This window comes from Dromiciops gliroides, chromosome 5 (genome assembly GCF_019393635.1).
Source record: "Dromiciops gliroides isolate mDroGli1 chromosome 5, mDroGli1.pri, whole genome shotgun sequence".
Classification (NCBI taxonomy): domain Eukaryota; kingdom Metazoa; phylum Chordata; class Mammalia; order Microbiotheria; family Microbiotheriidae; genus Dromiciops; species Dromiciops gliroides.
Genome location: NC_057865.1, coordinates 125,426,834 through 125,444,915, shown reverse-complemented (window position 1 = coordinate 125,444,915; position 18,082 = coordinate 125,426,834). Strand labels below are relative to the sequence as shown.

General features: G+C 36.0%; 1 protein-coding gene across 13 annotated transcripts in view; it reads right to left on the bottom strand.

The window, feature by feature from the left end:
- CADPS2 (calcium dependent secretion activator 2) overlaps positions 1–18,082 on the bottom strand; it is a 746,428-nt gene that overhangs the window by 74,994 nt on the left and 653,352 nt on the right. For all 13 annotated transcript variants that reach the window (XM_043965472.1, XM_043965471.1, XM_043965468.1 and 10 more), the window contains 2 exons: positions 10,796–10,879; positions 10,667–10,699 (listed from right to left, as the gene is read on the bottom strand). In XM_043965472.1, the coding sequence (XP_043821407.1) occupies positions 10,667–10,699; positions 10,796–10,879 (117 nt within the window). The remainder of the gene's footprint in view (positions 1–10,666; positions 10,700–10,795; positions 10,880–18,082) is intronic.

The window sequence follows — 18,082 nt, the reverse complement described above, 5'->3', positions numbered from 1 at the left end:
AACCCTCAGGTTCACAATATTCTTTAAATTCTATTGACTTTCAGGTTAAATTACATTTTTGTTGTCTTATGTAGAAATGATTTTGTACACACTCAGGTTCATAATATTCCTTGAATTAAAAATACATTTCTTTTATACTGGTTCATGTAGAAACACTTATCTAAATTCTCAGGTTCAAATTCTCAGGTTAAATTCTAATGAATTTAAGAATAGCATTCAAATTTGCTCGCTTTTGCAGAAATGCTTTGGTAAGACCCCAGGTTCAATGTGAATTCGTTTGACAAGAACATTTGTGGGAAATTAAACTGTTTCACAAATGAATTGGCTCCTGGTTACTAAACACTGATGTTCTAAAATGAAGAGAAAATATTCTTATCACTACTATTCTGTTTCATGGGCTTTAAAAAAATGCTATCACCTAAATATTCTTTAATCATTTTTCTTCACAAAACAGAAGTTTAATATTTTTTCATCACAGTGAAATAAAAATAAGCATCAACATGGAGCTAAGATTTCCTTTACTGGTTGTATTATGACTTTGATCTGAGAGGAAATAGTAGCAGTATTGCATGCAAATTAAGGGACAGTGATGTACAAAGCAATTTATATATCTTAGTTATGTTTTTTCTTTTTTTAGTCTTTAATTTTTCAAATTATTTGTAAAGATAGTTTTCAATGTTCATTTTTGTGAGATTTTGAGTTCCAAATTTTTCTCCTTCCCTCCTTTCCCTTCATCCCTCCCAATGTCAGCAAGCAATCTGATATAGGTTATACATTACAATCATATTAAACATATTTCCACATTAGTCATGTTGTGAAAGAAGAATCAGATAATTAAGGTTTTTTTAAAATAAAAAATATGACTGCTTTGTTTTTCAAATTTAAGATTAGCAACAAAAAAGTCCTAGTCCCTTATTAGATTGATCAGGTTATGGAATTATGTATTTCTCTAAGTTTTGGTGATGCTTAAAATTCAATCTAAGTAAACACTTATTTTTTCTTTTCTCAGTAATATTTTTAAATAGTATTTTATTTCTTCCAATTGCATGTGAAGACAATATTTAACATTCATTTAAAAATTTTGAGTTCCAAATTTTTCTCTTTTCTACCCTCCCTTCCTAAGCAATTTGTGATAGATTATATATCTAAATGCATGTTTTCATATTTAGACCCAGAACTGAGGACTAGAAAAGCTTTATTAAAATTTATAATTTTTCTTTTTGTGATTTCATGAGTGTAGGGAATCAATTGTGTGGAAAATTCTTCCATCAATAAAACTTCCTTCTCTGTAACTTAATCTTAGCTGTTGGGGGGACAGTGAGAGAGAGCATGGTTGTGACTTGTTCATTGTGTCACATGGCCAGTAGGTTTCAGAGGCTCTTTATTTATTATATCACATACTTTCCTTCCTTCCTTCTTTCTTTCTTTTTTTTTTTTGTGTGTGGGGCAATGAGGGTTAAGTGACTTGCCCAGGGTCACACAGCTACTAAGTGTCAAGTGTCTAAGGCCGGATTTGAACTCATGTCCTCCTGAATCCCCGGCTGGTGCATTATCTACTTTGCCACCTAGCTGCCCCCCCCCCCATACTTTTTTTTTCTAAAAAAGAAAATCCATTAAAATATCTGTGAAAGTAACCTTTTGAATGAGTAACATGTACCTATCAAAGCTTGTTTCATTGCCACTTCTATAGGGTAAGTCTTGTATTACTCTGGAGTCTTGAAATAGAAATATATGTTCTGTTCCTCAGTGATTACATTTAGATCTGCTAACATTCATATAGCACTTTAAATACTTCACAAAGTGCTTATTTCCAATAGTTTGTCCAGTAAGTTAAAAACTTGTTTTTTGAGCTTCTCTAACCTGGATTGTTGAATGATTTCCATTCCAGACCTTTTCACTCTGGTTTCACTAGAAGTACCGAGCTTCCAAACGTTACTTTTTCAAAACAAAGATATATAACATGTCAGTGGAGCTTCCTAGCTCCAAATTCAATAGTGCGATGTGAGCTTTCATTTGGTTAAACATACTTATATGTTCATTGGAAGGTGAAAATTCTGCCAAAGAATAGTCGGAACCGATTTCAATTTGACAATATGAATACTGGGGAAAAGTTTCCAAAACCTTAAAGAAAAAGGGTCAGTTTAAATCTATTGAAGTTCAAGAATTCAGTTTTCACCTCCTCTGCTATGAGACCATGAGAATTTATTGACTTTCTGGATGTTGCCATTGTCTAATTTATAAATATCACCTATGTCTCACTTAGTTTCCCCATCTGCAGACTCTTCCCCACCTCTAATATATCCTCCACAAAGCTGCCAAAATAATATAACTAAAGCACACATCCAACTATGTTACTTCCAGACTTCTGAAACTTCAGAGGTTTACTATTGCCTCTAAAATAAGATACATATTCCTCTCCAGCATTTATAGACCTTCTCAGTTGGGATCTAACCAGTATTTCCAAACTGAATGCAAATCACTTTCTCTCACATACCACATTTTAACCAATCTGGCCTACTTACAATTACCAACAGATGACATTTTATCTCAAGCCTAGAATGCTTTCTTTTCTCATATCCTTCTTTTTGTTTTCTTTTTATTTATTTTTTTCTTTTCTCATCTCCTTTTTGTGGGTGCCTTACTTACCTTTTAAAGCATAGTTCAGGGGCCATCACTGATGTGAGCATTTGAATGATTCCTTTAGTTGATTGCTTGCCTCCACCATCAAAATTATTTTATATTTATTCCTTTTAAAATTTATTTATTATTATTTGCTGTTGTTGTTCAGTCATGTGGTTGTGTCCGACTCTATGTCAACCTATGGAGAAGTTCATGCTTTTTTGTTTTGTTTTGTTTTGGGCACAGGTACCAGAGTGGTTTGCCATTTCCTTCTTAATACGTACTCCTTTGTATTTACCTTTTGCATATATACTTTTATATTTATTGTTGAATCATTTCCATCCCAGACCTTTTCACTCATTTCACTAGAAGCACTGAGGTTCTAAAAGTTACTTTTTTAATCAATGGCATGTTAAATGTAATTGGAACTTCCTAGCTCCAAAAGGAATGGTGTGATATAAGCTTTTGTGCCATTAAATATACTTATATGTCCATTGGGGGAATACACAATCTCCACTAGAATGAAAGCTCTTTGAGGTTGAAACAGTATTTGGCACATAATAAATGCTTAACCCACGATTACTGAATCAAATTAAATCAAATATCTGCTGCTATTGTAGCTGTTGTGCCTGTGGATATGGCAGATGTGGATAGGGCATATACTTTTAAAAAGCATTTATTTTGATCATGACAAAAAATAATGGTAACAACTTTTTAGTTGTTTTTCAAAAATCTTATAATCTGTAACAACTTTCATTATCCTACCCCTTCATTTACCTGCCTGTTCTTTTTGTTTGTTTGTTTGTTTTGTTTGTTTGTTTTTTGGTAAGGCAATTGGGGTTAAGTGACTTGCCCAGGGTCACACAGCCAGTAAGTGTTAAGTGTCTGAGGGCAGATTTGAACTCAGGTCCTCCTGACTCCAGGGCCAGTGTTCTATCCACTGCGCCATCTAGCTGCCTCCCTGTATGCTCTTTTAATGAAATGGATAGCAGAGAATACTGAGCCAGAAGTACCACAGAAATAACTCGGGGTAGGTTAGCTATAAATATTTCACATTTTCATTAAAATTTGGAATTGCCTTTGGTCTAATTTTACTTAGATCTATCTTAATTTCTCTTAGTCAATGTGAAGGTTAAAAGAATATTGAACTTTTTTTTTTTTAAATGATGGGTTCAATCTGTATCACGGAGGATTACAAGTAACAGCACAGAGTGAAAATTAGCAATGGAAAACACTTGTTTATTTGTATAAGTCTGTCTTCAATAACCTTTCTCTTTCCACAATATTTAGAATCTTAATCTGGTTCCTGGCGTGGATGTGTGTCTCTCTCTTGTGTACATTAGTTATGTGGGTCCCCGGGGACAGGATTTCTAGTCCCCATGTTCTGTCTGGTTCTCTTTCTGACGTAAAGCATCGAGCATTCTGATGGCTTTAGCTGAGTAATAAACAATACCAGTAGCAAATAAGCAACGGTGGGTCACTTTCATTATTTAGTCACCCGCATTTCTTTCTTTCTTTCTTCTTTCTCTTTCTTTCTAAAATAATAAACATTTTTATTTATAGTTTTGAGTTCCAACTTTTATCCCTCCTTCTTAGCAGCTCCCTAGCCACACACAATGTTTGTGACTGTGGAAAATATCTAGAAATACAAAAGGCAAACAAATCAACAGCAATCCCCCACTAATCAGTTTCAGAAGGGAGACAAATATTACTTTTCAAGTGATTCCCTGATGTAGTGGAGAGGCCATAGAAGTTGTGGGTGGATATTTGAGAATAGAAGAGATAATTTTTGAGATAGAATATAGAACCAAGTATAAGGAAGACTACTGGTTTGTTGAAGTACCCATGATCATATACAGGATTAATAAAATGACAGTAGAATATTTAGAAGAGCAAAGCCAGACTAATTAGTCTGGATCAATTAGTTTTTCCTCTTGTGGGGGATAACTCATTGACCATTAGCAATAAGGAATTTGGTGTATATTACTGGTGATGCATCCTCTAATCTTTCCCATATTCATCTCTGTTTTTGAGTAAAAGCATCCCTTATTCTTCTCATGCTCTCTAGTTCTTTCTTTTCAGTGTTACTCATTTGATGCCTTATATAAAAGAGATAGGCAGATAGGTGGTACAGTGGATAGAACAGTGGGCTTGGAATGAGGAAGACTAATTTTCTTGAGGTCAAATCTGGCCTCAGACACTTACTAGCTGTGTGACTCTAGGCAAATCACTTAACCCTATTTGTCCGAGTTCCTCATCTGTAAAATGGGCTGGAGAAGGAAATGGGAAACCACTCTAGTATCCTTGCAAACCTCGCCCTCCCCCACAAAACAACAAACCCCAAATGGGGTTGCAAAGAGTCTCTATACTGCCTCTCCTTGCATCTACAAGATTTTAGCATCTTTCCTCTCCTCCCCCGCAAAAAACCCCGAACAACAGACAAGTAAGTAAGTAAGCAAGCAAACAAACAAACACTTGGCTCTACAACCCCTCAGGATTTCTCAGTCCTTACTTTAACTGGCACACTCTAAGGAAGAATAAATTTTTCTTTGTGCCAACTCTACTTAATTGCTGCTCACTAACTCAACATTCGGAAATCTGGCTTCCGCTCCCACTCCTCTAATGAAATTATTCTCTCTAAGTTCACCAATGATGCAATTACTAAATGTAAGGGCCTTTTCTCAGTCCTCATCCTCTTTGACGCTTTGAGAAGCACTTGGAAGTATAAGACTTCTTGATAGTTTCTCCTCCCTTCAGTCACGGTTTCAGTCATGCTGAAGTCTTACAGTTTTCTTTCTACATCTGAGGACTCCTCTGTGATTTTTGCTGGTTCCTCTTCTTTCTACTTCCCTAAATGTAGGTATGTCCCCAAAGATTATCCTTGGCCCTCTGCTCAATCTGCAATCTATTCTTTGCATAAAGCTGCCTAGAGGGTGTGCTGATTCACCCTGTAGGGTGCTTACCATTGGTCTCCTTCTCTGGAGAAGTGAGAAGCCATATTGGGAACTGGAACACCTATCACACACCCTGTAGGCATGCTTGAGTTCTCTTATGCTCCTGGGGCTTCTAAGAATATCAAATTTTCAAACCTCTAGATATGGTCCTAACCTTTCCCCTCTGCTCCAGCTCTACATTTCCAGCATGCTGGACATCACTCCTTGCATGTCTTCCTGACAGGAAGAGCTTAACAACTCCAAAAAAGATCTCATTTTTATCCTTGCCAAACCCTCTTCCCAACTTTTATATTTTTGCCTATGCTACCGCCAACCTTTCAGCTACCTGGGTTTAGAACTTTGGGAGTCATTAAAAAAATTCCCCTTTTCTCCATCTGAACATCCAATCAGTTCTACATCTAGAATATCACTTTCATCCATGCTTTTATTTCAGTTCTGTAAGACACAATGATAGGTCAAATCTTCCCAACCTCTCACCTAGACTATTCAAAGAACCTTCCAATAGTCTACTTGTCTATCACTCTTCCAGTCTTTTACATAATTGCCAAAATAATATTTTTGTTTGCACAAATCACATTGTCACTTACCTGCTTTTTAACTTTCAAGAACTTCCTATTGCCTACAAGATGAAGTATAGAGACCTTTAGCCTCACCTTCAAAGTCCTCCACAATCTGATTCCTTCTTACATTTAGAGTCTTATTTCACATTATTTTCCTCTACGTATTGCATCTTCCACACAAATAGAAAGTGTAATTTATCTCCAGCCTCATTCTTCCTACTCCTGCTTGAATCAGACTCTTTCGCTATTGCCTGCTGAAATTACACTTTGCTAGACACATCTCTCAGCCTCCATTTCCCATCTGTATCATGGGGATAATAATAGAACTAACTTCATAGAATCAAATGAAAGAACATACATAAAAAACTTAAAGAGGTTTTACTCTTTATTGATGGTTTGAATCAAATACTCTTTAATAATAATAGCCAGTGGGGCAACTAGGTGGCTCAGTGGATAAAGCACCGGCCCTGGATTCAGGAGGACCTGAGTTCAAATCCAGCATCAAACACTTGACACTTACTAGCTGTGTGACCCTGGGCAAGTCACCTAACCCTCCTTGCCCTGCAAAAAACATAATAATAGCTAGCATTTGTACCAGTATATAATAGTGCTTTAGAGTTATCTTAAAGAAAACTGGCTGGCACAAATGCTAGCAGCTGCTGCTGCTGCTACTACTACTACTACTACTACTACTACTACTACTACTACTACTACTACTACTACTACTACTACTACTACAATTACTATCGCCACCACCACCAATAATAAAATACTTCCCTTCTTCAAGGCCCAACTCAGAAACCATCATTTCCATGAAACTTTCCCTGAAACTACCACTTTGAAGTAGATTTTGTTCTCCCTGAATCTTTTATGCCACTTTATTTGACCTTTGCTAATGCATTCAATAAAAATAGCTTGCATTTACAGAGTGTTTACAAGCTTTACAAAGTGTTCCTCATGTTCTAAACTACATTATCATTGCTTATATATATATTTCCTCCCTTCCTATCTTGTTGGGCTCCTTCAGGGTCTGGCCTCTGGGATTCATCATCTTTGTAGCCTCATAACCTGTCATAGAACAGTACTTTGTATTCATTAGGAATCAATAAATATTTGTTGAATTGAATAATTGTTCAATTATTCCAATTAGTCCAAGCTTATGCCTAACACAAGTAGTCTCTTTTATACTGGTCTGTTCTACACTTTCCTTGAATATCTTCAAAAAGCAGAGAGCTCACTATCTCAGGCAGCAGTCTCTTCTATGTCTAGATAACTAATTGTTAGAATGGTCTCCCTTATGAGAGACCTACATGAACCAGTATATGTCTCTTTGTAACTCCCAGTCTTTTCTTCTAGTTCTTTATTTTAGAGAAGTTAGGCCTGCCCCTTCTATATGTCAGCAATATAAATATTTGAAGATGTCTAGCGTGTTTGCTCTGTCTTTTCTAGGTTAAGCATCCATAGTTATTTCCTTATACACCATGGGTTTTCATGCATATTCTTCTTTCAATACAATCTAATTTTAATGCCTCTCTTAAAACGTGGTAGCCAGAATGAATTTCAGCACTCCAGATGTGGTCTGACTGGCTCGTAGTACCATTGGACAATTACCTCCTGTGATTTGCACTATTGACTTTTTAGTGTAGTCTAAGATTGTGTTAGCATTTCTAGAAGCCATGTGATCTTACAGGCTTATGCAGAGTTTGAAGTCAACCAAAACCTTGATGTCTTTTTTATATAAAATCTTTACATCTTTTTTTTTAAAAACATTAGTTTTTCCCAGTCTTGACCGTGAAATTCTTATGTTGTTGAATGTAAGGCAGGATTTTACATTTATCCCTGATAAATGTGATCTTTATTTCATTTAGCGTTCTTGTTTATTTGATATAAAGCTGAATTTTTGATTCTATCATCTCTCATACACAGTATCCCTTCTAGATTTGTATCATCTACAGATTTAATAAGGATCCCTATTATGTTTTCATCTAATTCACTTAAAATATGATACCCTTGATTAGAATAAAGCCATGGATAGATAATTGTGTTGTTCCACTAGAGACTGTTCTCCTGGTTGTCACCAAGTCATTAATCAAAGCATTTGAAGAAGGTGGTGTAACCAGCTGTAAATACAACTGACAGTATTTCCATCTAGCTTACATCTTTATCATTTTATCCATAGGGCTATTAGGAGAGATTTGTCAGCTGCTTTGCTAAAATCAAGATGAGGGATAAAATACTAGAATTCAGGTTTGCCTTGGAATATTCTGGCATGACTTTGTCATGTTAACTTCAGATTGTAAAAGGAACCATAGTCAACCTTACACAAATCAAATAGATATTACAAGGATCATTTGTCCATCAACACATATAGAAAATTATAAGCAAACAATTGTATTTGTGCCATGCTCTGTCATAATTAATATGTCTTCGACTATATTGCTCCTATAAGGCATTTCTGAAAATCTTAAAGGTTTCTTGGAGCCATTGTTCCCCATTTGGTTTTTTCTCCCAAGAATAGTTTTGGATTTGAACAATTTTTATACTTTTAATTTTTTTAATCACTTTACAGAATTTGTATTTCTTTATCCTTATCTCAATGTCTGAGTTGTTTTATTTTTCTTTGCCTCTAACAACTTCTGGGCCTTGTGCCTTTTACTAGAGAATTTCTCTTCCATTCTCTTATGTTATCATCTTCCAAGTCCTAATTCCCACCACAGATGATATTTTCACATCCAGAAGTTTATCGCATAGAATAGCCATCCATATATCCATCCATCCACTCATTCTTTTTTTTAGTGAGGCAATTAGGGTTAAGTGACTTGCAGAGTTTGAAGTCAACCCAGGGTGTGCCCAGGGTCACACAGCTAGTAAGTGTCAAGTGTCTGAGGCCAGATTTGAACTCAGGTCCTCCTGACTCCAGGGCCGGTGTTCTATCCACTGTGCCACCCAGCTGCCCCTACCATCTGTCCATTCTTATTCATCTAACAAGTACTTATCAAGTCCCTACCATGTGAAAAGCAAATTCATAAAACTTTTGAGGGGGGATACAAAGAATAATAATCACTTACATTTTTATAAGGCTTTGTAGTTACAAAATTCTTTCAATTTATTCAATAGGCATTTATTAAACACCTGATACATTTATTAAGATGCAAATATATCAGGTATTTGGGGCTGTGGGTACAAAGACACACACACACACACACACACACACACACACACAAATTCCAATCCACAAAGAGCTGACATTCCATTGGTGGGAAGCAACATGAACACAGATAAGCAAAGTATACACAAAGTAATTTCTTGGTATTGACAGGGAAGGGGATTCAGAACAGGACTTGTACTGGGTGGGTGACATTTGACTTGGGGCTTGCAGTAAGCTAGAGATTCTACAAGGTGGAGTTGAGCAGGGAGTCCATTTTAGGTATGGGGGAATAGTATATGCAAATACATGGAATTAGAGAATGGAATGTCTTGGATGTAGAAAAGTAAGCAGGGGGGCAGCTAGATGGTGCAGTGGATAGAGCACCGGCCCTGGAGTCAGGAGTACCTGAGTTCAAATCCAGCCTCAGACCCTTAACACTTACTAGCTGTGTGACCCTGGGCAAGTCACTTAACCCCAATTGCCTTACTTTAAAAAAAAAGTAAGCAGGACAATCTGCTGGGGCACAGAGTATGTGATGTAAAATAATGTGTAATTGTGTGAGAGTCAAGGCTTTTATATGTTCAATGAGGAGTTCCCATTTTACCTCAAAGGTGAGAGGGAATTATGCTGGAGCTTGAACGGGGAAGTGACATGTCCAAACCTTTTCACTTTGGGGATATCAATATTTGCAATGACATACATCTCATTTGAGCCTCACAACTATTCCATTAGGTAGGCAGCACAAGTTGTCTTTCCATTCATAGGTTCAGGGAGGCTTTCTGATTTACCCAAGGTCACACAGGTGGTAAGTGTTGAATCTGAGGCTCAAATCCATATATTTTGGACTCTAAATTCAGTGTTTTCTACTAAAGGATATAAGACACTTAGATTTTTTGTTCAGATCTATGATTTCATCAGTTTTGGGAACTCTTCATGAGGAACTTCCTCTTCCCATGCAGAACTGCAAATGCTTTGCAGCTAGTAGTCTTAGATATTTTTGGCAGTGAGAAGTTAAAGGGCTAGCCATCAATCAATCAAACAACATTTATTATACACTTACTATGTATCAGGCACTATGCTAAACCCTAGGGATAAAAAAAGGGAAAAAGACAGTCCTTGCTCTCAAGGAGTTTCCAGTTGAATGGAGGAGAAAACATGTAAATAAGTGTATACACAGTATCACACGGACATTGTTCCCTTCTTAGATTGCTCTGCCTCCTTACCTCCCCATCTAAGAACCCTATGTCCGTTTCAAGATTTTAAATTCTGTGAAATAGGTATCCTTGTTGTAACCCTACAGAGCCTTCTATAAAAGCAAAATAACAATAAAAATTAGTTATCTAGAGTTAAAAAAAGTTAAATGAAAAGAAAGGAGTACTACTCACTGGAACATCAACATATTTTGCAGCTGCTTTCACCTTGGATAAGAAAGAAACACATAATTAATTTTAAAATTAAAGATAACAAATAATTTGATAGTTAAAATGAAGAAGTGAACTTATCCAAATACTTACAGTGAATGACAGAATGGATGAGAAGAAAGTACCTTCATCATACCTTGACAACTTAGATAGCACCCCTTCCAACACTGAAACAAACTGTAGAACAACACAGAACATTGACTATTTAGGAAAATTTTATCAACACAAGTAAACACAATACAGCAATCAGTTATTGGGTTTGTCACAAGAAAAGCAACATATTTCTTCCATTTTAGGTGGAACTTAGGTTGTATAGAACATAGACACATTCTTTGCCTACTTCTCATCAACTCCTGGTATTAGCCTGCGGCCAAAGAAGCTAAGGAGGTCACTAAGCTTAGATGTTAATGCATTCAATCATTTTCTCAATTTTAAGTTTAAACTTTTATGATGATTAGTTTCTTTACAGTTGTTATTAAATGAGGAAATCTGCTGTTCTACATTTATAAATAATTAGCGATATGTTTTTAGACCCTGAAAATTAATGCTAGTTACTATTTGAATAGGATATTTAAAGCCACTAACAGAGAACTTGAGTTTTATATGCATCTCCTCAAAATAACTTTCAGCATACATAATAAGAAATCTGGGAAATGAAACATTGGGATAACAAGCCTTCATTATTTTCCCATTTTCCAAAGAGCCTTACACATATGTCAAGGGAGGAAGGAAGAAACAATAATGATGAAAGAGCACTTTAAAATTCTGTGCTGTGACATAAATAAAATAAAGTATCCTCTTAAAAACTAAGTACCTGCTATCTACAAAGTACTGTCCCAAGTACCGTTTTGGCCTAGAAGAGAAACAGAAAACATGGTCCCTGTCCTGAGGAAGCTTATAGGCCATTTGGGGGAGATGCAATGGACACAAACTCGGTTACCTTAAACATAATTATAGTGGCACTTATCAAAATGTCCAAAGTTAGACAGTCCAGGTGAAAATGGGCAAAGCTTTGGTGAGGAAGAACCAAGTAGTGGAGGTCAATGGAGTCTAATGGACAAATCATGTCAAGAAACACACTATTTTTTGATACAACAAAGAATAGTACATACTTCCAAAAGGCGAAATAATGACAAAATTTTCCAAAACAGAAAGGGTACATTAACAATGGTTAGTTTCTGTTTGTGGCAACAGTATCTTCTAAAAAAGTGTTAGCAATTCTAGGGACATAACTTATTAGTCTCTGGTGATCACAGAATCACTGTGAGTACATAAGAGATCAGTTTGCCTATATAGTTGGTCAATTACTACAAAATAGTTTATGTAAGATAAAAAGAAATACTTCCCCATAGAATTCTGCCTCACATTATTTGTGACATGATGTAAGAACATAGAAACAAAAAATGTGTAAATTACTGTCTCAATTTTAAAAAAGATTAAAATAAACATGGCTGTGCAATTTCTTAAGGGACACGAATATTAAAAAAGACAAAATCATAAACTTCTTAGAATTTAAAGCCAAATTAGCAGTTTCTTCCTGCCCAATAGGATTATCACTAATCAAAGAAGGCTAACCTCACTTGATGTGGTTTTTTACCAACCCAGAAGGCCAATACCCCTGGGTTATGTCAGACCAGGGAAAGGGAATTCCAAACTTAATGGCTCTCTGTGGAAAATGCCTTGTCTCTTGTAACTCAAATCTTAAGAGCAAGCGTGTTCTGGGTGATCTCATTTGTCATGTGGAGAGAGGCAATCTCTAAGGTAACAAGAACCTGAACTGTACAAAGCTATGACATAGTCACATTTTAATAAGCCTGCCATTAAGAATATGTATCTGTACATAGACATGGAAACAAATGACATGTACTTTGAGTGGCTTGAAGAGCAAAATCAGTGTTCCCAAAGTGTGATCAACAGTGTTTTCTGAATACCCAAATGAGTTAAGTCATAAGTCAAGGGCAGTACAGGAGTAGGTAGGTACCCTGAAGGGAACACAGTGGTGATGGGAAAGAAAGCTTTGGGTGAAATGATATAATAACTTGATTGTGGTGGAGAGGAAAATAGGTTCTGCGTGAGAAGTAGATAGATTTTAGGCACTGGTTTGTCTGCTTTGACAATGCAACATTTACCTTCTGAATAATAAAACAATATATAGAGTTCTCTCTGAAAGCAGCTGTTTTACACAGCCAACTTGAACTGCTAGAATCATGTCACAACATTCTTTACTTCCTAAGACCAATTGTAAGCGTCTCCTTGTAGTCTTTCCTGCTCCTAATGGTCCCTAGAGTGGGCCAGGATCCAGCAGGGACACTTATTGCTTACATGGCAGTGAATAGCTCCTATACCTTTGGGACCCTAGCAGCCTTACCAGAATGTTCATAAATGAATGCCTTTCTGATCTAGGCACTTCTTAAATCATCCATGGAAGGAAGAGCTAATTTTATAACTAATCTCCATTACATCTGGATTCTAGAGTATTAAGTTGTTTTCAAAAACACTATGTAACAGCACAAAACAGCAAAGTCCCAAAGAAAATCAGTTGAATGCAGGGCATAGTTACTGTGTCTTTAACTGCTTCCTGTGAACTTTCTCCACACAGCTCAGGGAATAGATAAGTACTTCTGGGTTTGCCTTGTGCTTTCTGCTCTCTTGAGAATGTCAGGTTGAAATGAAACACTGCAATCTCTTTGTTTCACTGGTCTTTATTGTTGATGCGATTTAATGGGTTTGTTTGAACACTGTTTTAGCAGTTAAGGTCTTTGTATGTAATTACCTCCTTGCTACTTCTCCTATGCAGCTCTCAAGGCAACAATGGAAGAAAGCAGTCCGGGATGACTGACGAAAATGAAATGTAAGCTTTGTCACAGGGTATATTCAGTTGAAATCACTATTGAGTTCAAACAGCCACATAAGTTTCACTTTTCCTCAACTGAAAAAAGGCAACAGAAGAAGTAAAAAATTCCAAGGTAAAGTGGTGGGTTACTCTCATGGAATCTTGTGGGTACAAAATATAACACTTGGTATGCTGATTGTGACATTTCATCAAGCAAATAGAAGTATATTTGCAGCGTTTACGTTGAAAAGTCTATCATTCCTTGGAGGATACATTCATCACTGAAAAGGGCTGGTCATAAGAGATGCTTCACAGCTTGAGATGAAAACTTGAAATTTTAAAAAATGTAACTGCAAAATTGATATAAAAAGAAACGGAGATTTGGGGACCTTTTATGTTTTGTAAGATGATCCAGATCAACTGTTTGTTTCAGCCTCCTCCCTCCTCTCTCTCATACTCTATCTAATCTCTTTCTTCTCTATCTGTTTCTACTTCTTCCTCTTTTCCTCAGACACACAAACTACTATCATTTCCAAACACAATATTCGTTACATGTTATGATTCTAAGAACTGGAAGATGTATTTACACACAAACACGCATACATATCTTCTATATATCTATATGTAATTCATACATCTCCATCTTTATCAATCTCTATCTTCTTTATTTGGGTGTATCTCTCTTATAGATCAGCATCTAAATGATAATAATATGCTATATATGGTGTATTTGACTTATCTCATATTTCCTCCCTCATTTTCCAAATATTTATTTTTCTTCAAATACTTTCTCAAAATGGACTCTCTAAAATCCTTCCACAGTGATAATTCTCCATCTGTAAGAAGGCAAATACTATATAGTAATGCAACTGGACATATAATAACCATTCATTATTTTTGTCATCAGGTATATTTTTGCCCTGGGCAAATTCTTTGTGCTATCAATATGCTCTTTATATTTTGCTTGTTGTTTTGCTATTTTAATCATTTAATCATCTAAACTGTTGTAAGGGAAATGATCATTCATTTTTTTATATCTGATACTAGAATGGTAGGGCTAGAAGAGACTTGGAAGATTTAATTATATCATCAAAGTATTTGACTTCAGTGGAAAGATATCTGAAACTAAGTGGGTATCAATTCAGGACTACCTCTAGATAAAAGAACTAACAAGTTGAAGTTTGCCTTTGGTATCCCTTCCATGTTTGCTCTTTTGCCTTGACCTTTTGGGTGTCACCTCTCTGTCTGATGCACCATCCATATCAAGCTGTCATATTGTCTTCTGATTTCCCAGGGCACAATGATTTTCCTGCTTCTTTAGTCACAATTTAGCCATCTGGTTTGGGGCAGCTAGGTGGCACAGTGGATAGAGCATTGGCCCTGAGGTTGGAGGACCCGAGTTAAAATCTCACCTCAGACATATACTAGCTGTGTGACCCTGGGCAAGTCACTTAACCCCAAATGACTTAAACATCCGGGACCATCTCCAGTAGTTGTGATGTATATCTTGTCTCTGGACCCAGATGACTTTGGAGAAGAGAGTGAGGTTGGTGACTTTGCACAGCCCTCCCTCACTTAAATCCAATTCAGTGCAAGTCATGACATCACCCCAATGTCACGATCCTCTTCAAGAATGAAGGACAAACAATGATCTATCTGGTTTCCTATTTCTTCTCTGCTAGTGGAGTTTTATGTGATTTTGCTTTTAGTTATGTGATTGCATCTTAACAAAGGACTTTCTGGAAACAATGACACAAAACAAAGGTGGTAATTGTAATGGTAAAAATTTCAAGGATGGTAGTAGGCCAATAGGCGATGCTATACCTCAGTGGCAGTCATCTAACCCATCTACTTGTAGGTTAGCTCCATGTCTATCTTATTTTTAACAAAATTGTGGAAAAAGCTTTTTAGCACCTTGGCAGACAAACTCTTTGACTATATGAACTATCTTACTATGAGAAGTTCTTTTATTATGTGCTATCAAAATTTCTCTTACAATACTTGAGGACTTAGGAAATTTAATATCATTATTATCTTATATCTATCTATCTGTGTTCCTTTAATATTCTGATGGATCTATGATTTCATTGCTGGGTACTCATTCTGATGGTGTAGAAGATAACTCATTCATGCCTTTTCATCCATATTGTCCCATAAATGCCCACCCCCCCCACCAGGATATTTACTTGACTTTTTGAGGATCTTTCTTTAGTTTTTCAATATATATGGCAAATAATATAGTACATAAGCTGTCAATAAACTATCTTTTTCTCTTGGTATATGGCTAGGCTACTTAATTTTTTGGCTATATGTCTCCTTGTGGAAATTCTTCATGTTATTTCTGTCAGGCAATTCTATCTTGGTAATATGTGATGGCCTATTCATAGACACCATGGATCCTTCTATTGATCTTTGAATAACCTATATATTTACTACTTTGGAGATTGGCATGTTCTGTGATCCAGAGCTATATAGCATTAACAGAAGAATGTTGATGTTAAAAATATGAGTGCTTGTTACAGGAGAATATTGGGGTCAATCAAATCACTATATAGTTTCCCAAATGTAATCTAGTCAATATCTTCTGATATAATCCCTCTCTTCCTCCCTCCAACATGCCATTTTGTCAATTTTCTTCTGTATCTTGCCTATTATAGCAATACATACTGTTCAAATAGGCCATGTATCACTAACAGAAATGAATATCTAAGGAGGACACCTCCAAGGATGGTTATGGGAAAAATCATGAAAATAGGGCTTGTGGACACAGCCACCCCTCCTCCTCTGTTCCAACTTGTCAAGAAGGGAAGAAAGATGGGCTTCTGGGGCTGTTTCCCAAGAGGTTTGGTGAACTGAATTAGGTACATCACAGAGAAAGGTAGTTCCTAGGTTATTTGAACCTTTTCCCCAATGGGATTCAGAATTCATCCTCCTAATAATTTCTTCAGTATTTTTTAAATTCTGTGATGGAATACCATTGTGCTATAATGAGGTAAAAGATGGTTTCACAAGACAAAGAGAGATGCAGAATGAAGTGAGCACAACCAGAACAATTTATACTATTATATCAATGTCATAAAATGAACAATTTTGAAGACTTTTGTAAACTGATGAAAAATGAGATGAGTAGAACCAGAACAATTAACACAACAATACTATAAACAACTCTGAGAACTGGAAGAACTCTATCAATGCAAAGATCATCCATGATTTCAAAGGACCTATGACAAAGTACACTAGCTACCTCTTCACAGAGAACTGATGGATTCAGGTTGCTCAAAGACACATATATTCTTCGAATATGACAAATTCAGGAATTTGTTTTGCTTAACTAAGCATATTTATAACAATGAATGAGAAAAATGATTTGTTAGTTAATTTTTTTAAAAAAATCTTGCAATTTAATTAGATCCATCTGAGGAGATAACTATAACCTTAATTTTGATTGAAGGAAATAAAAACTAAATAATTCCTCTAATAATTTGAATAGAAAATGAATTTCACTCTCAAAATATTTTTTTTCAAAATTTCTTTTTTTGCAAATATCTATTAAGCATCTGCTATGTAGAAGGGAATGTTCTGGACTCTGGACACATAACAACACCACCACCAAAACAAGTTTTGATGTTGGTTTATGACACAGAATGGAGGGTCACTAGGTCAAAAGACACCAATGGGAAAACAGGGAGGGCTAGATTGAAGAACAGAGAATAGTGTGGTTTGGCTGCAGCACTTGGTCAGTGAAAGGTAAGCAACATAAATAAGTCTAAAAAGTATTTTGGTGGCATTTTGTGGGGTGCCTTAAATATTAAATGCAAGGTCAAGGGGTTGACATTTTATTCAGGAGTCAATAAAGAGCCACTGAAGATTTTTGATCAGAGGAGTAACTTGATAAGATCTATTTGTAATGGGCAGAGGGGATAGTCACCCTTCACACAGAGAGAAGTTGGGGGCCAACCCTTTCTTCTTGTCCTGCCAGAATGGGTGATGACTTCACCCTGAAAGGAATCAAGTGTTCTATGAAAGGAGCCTAGTTCTTGACAAAGAATTTGGGAAGTCCCAGAAATATGTCATAAACATATATTGGGAGCAAAGGATTTACTGTGCACCCTGAGCAAAGTCCATATTTCAGATAATCACCTCCATTTTAGCTCATCTCCTTTCATCTGGGCTATTATAATAACCTTTTAACTGGTGTCTCTAATTCTAGTCTTCAGGTCTGGGTGATCTATGTTTCAGGGTATTAAAAATAATAATAACAACAACAACAACTTATGATTATGCTTGTTGAACCACTGTCAATGATCTATGAGATCTTTGAAAAATTACAGATAATGGGAAAGATGCCACAAAACATAAAGTTGCCAAGTACACCAATTTTCAAACGATGCAAGAAGGTAAATCCCCAATACTCTAAGCAAGTGAGTTTGACTTTCTTAATAAAAATCTAGAATATATTATTAAAGAATATAATATAATAGAAAATTTCCAGAAAATTATCAAGTCAATATTGATTTAACACAATTCTAGAATATATTATTAAAATA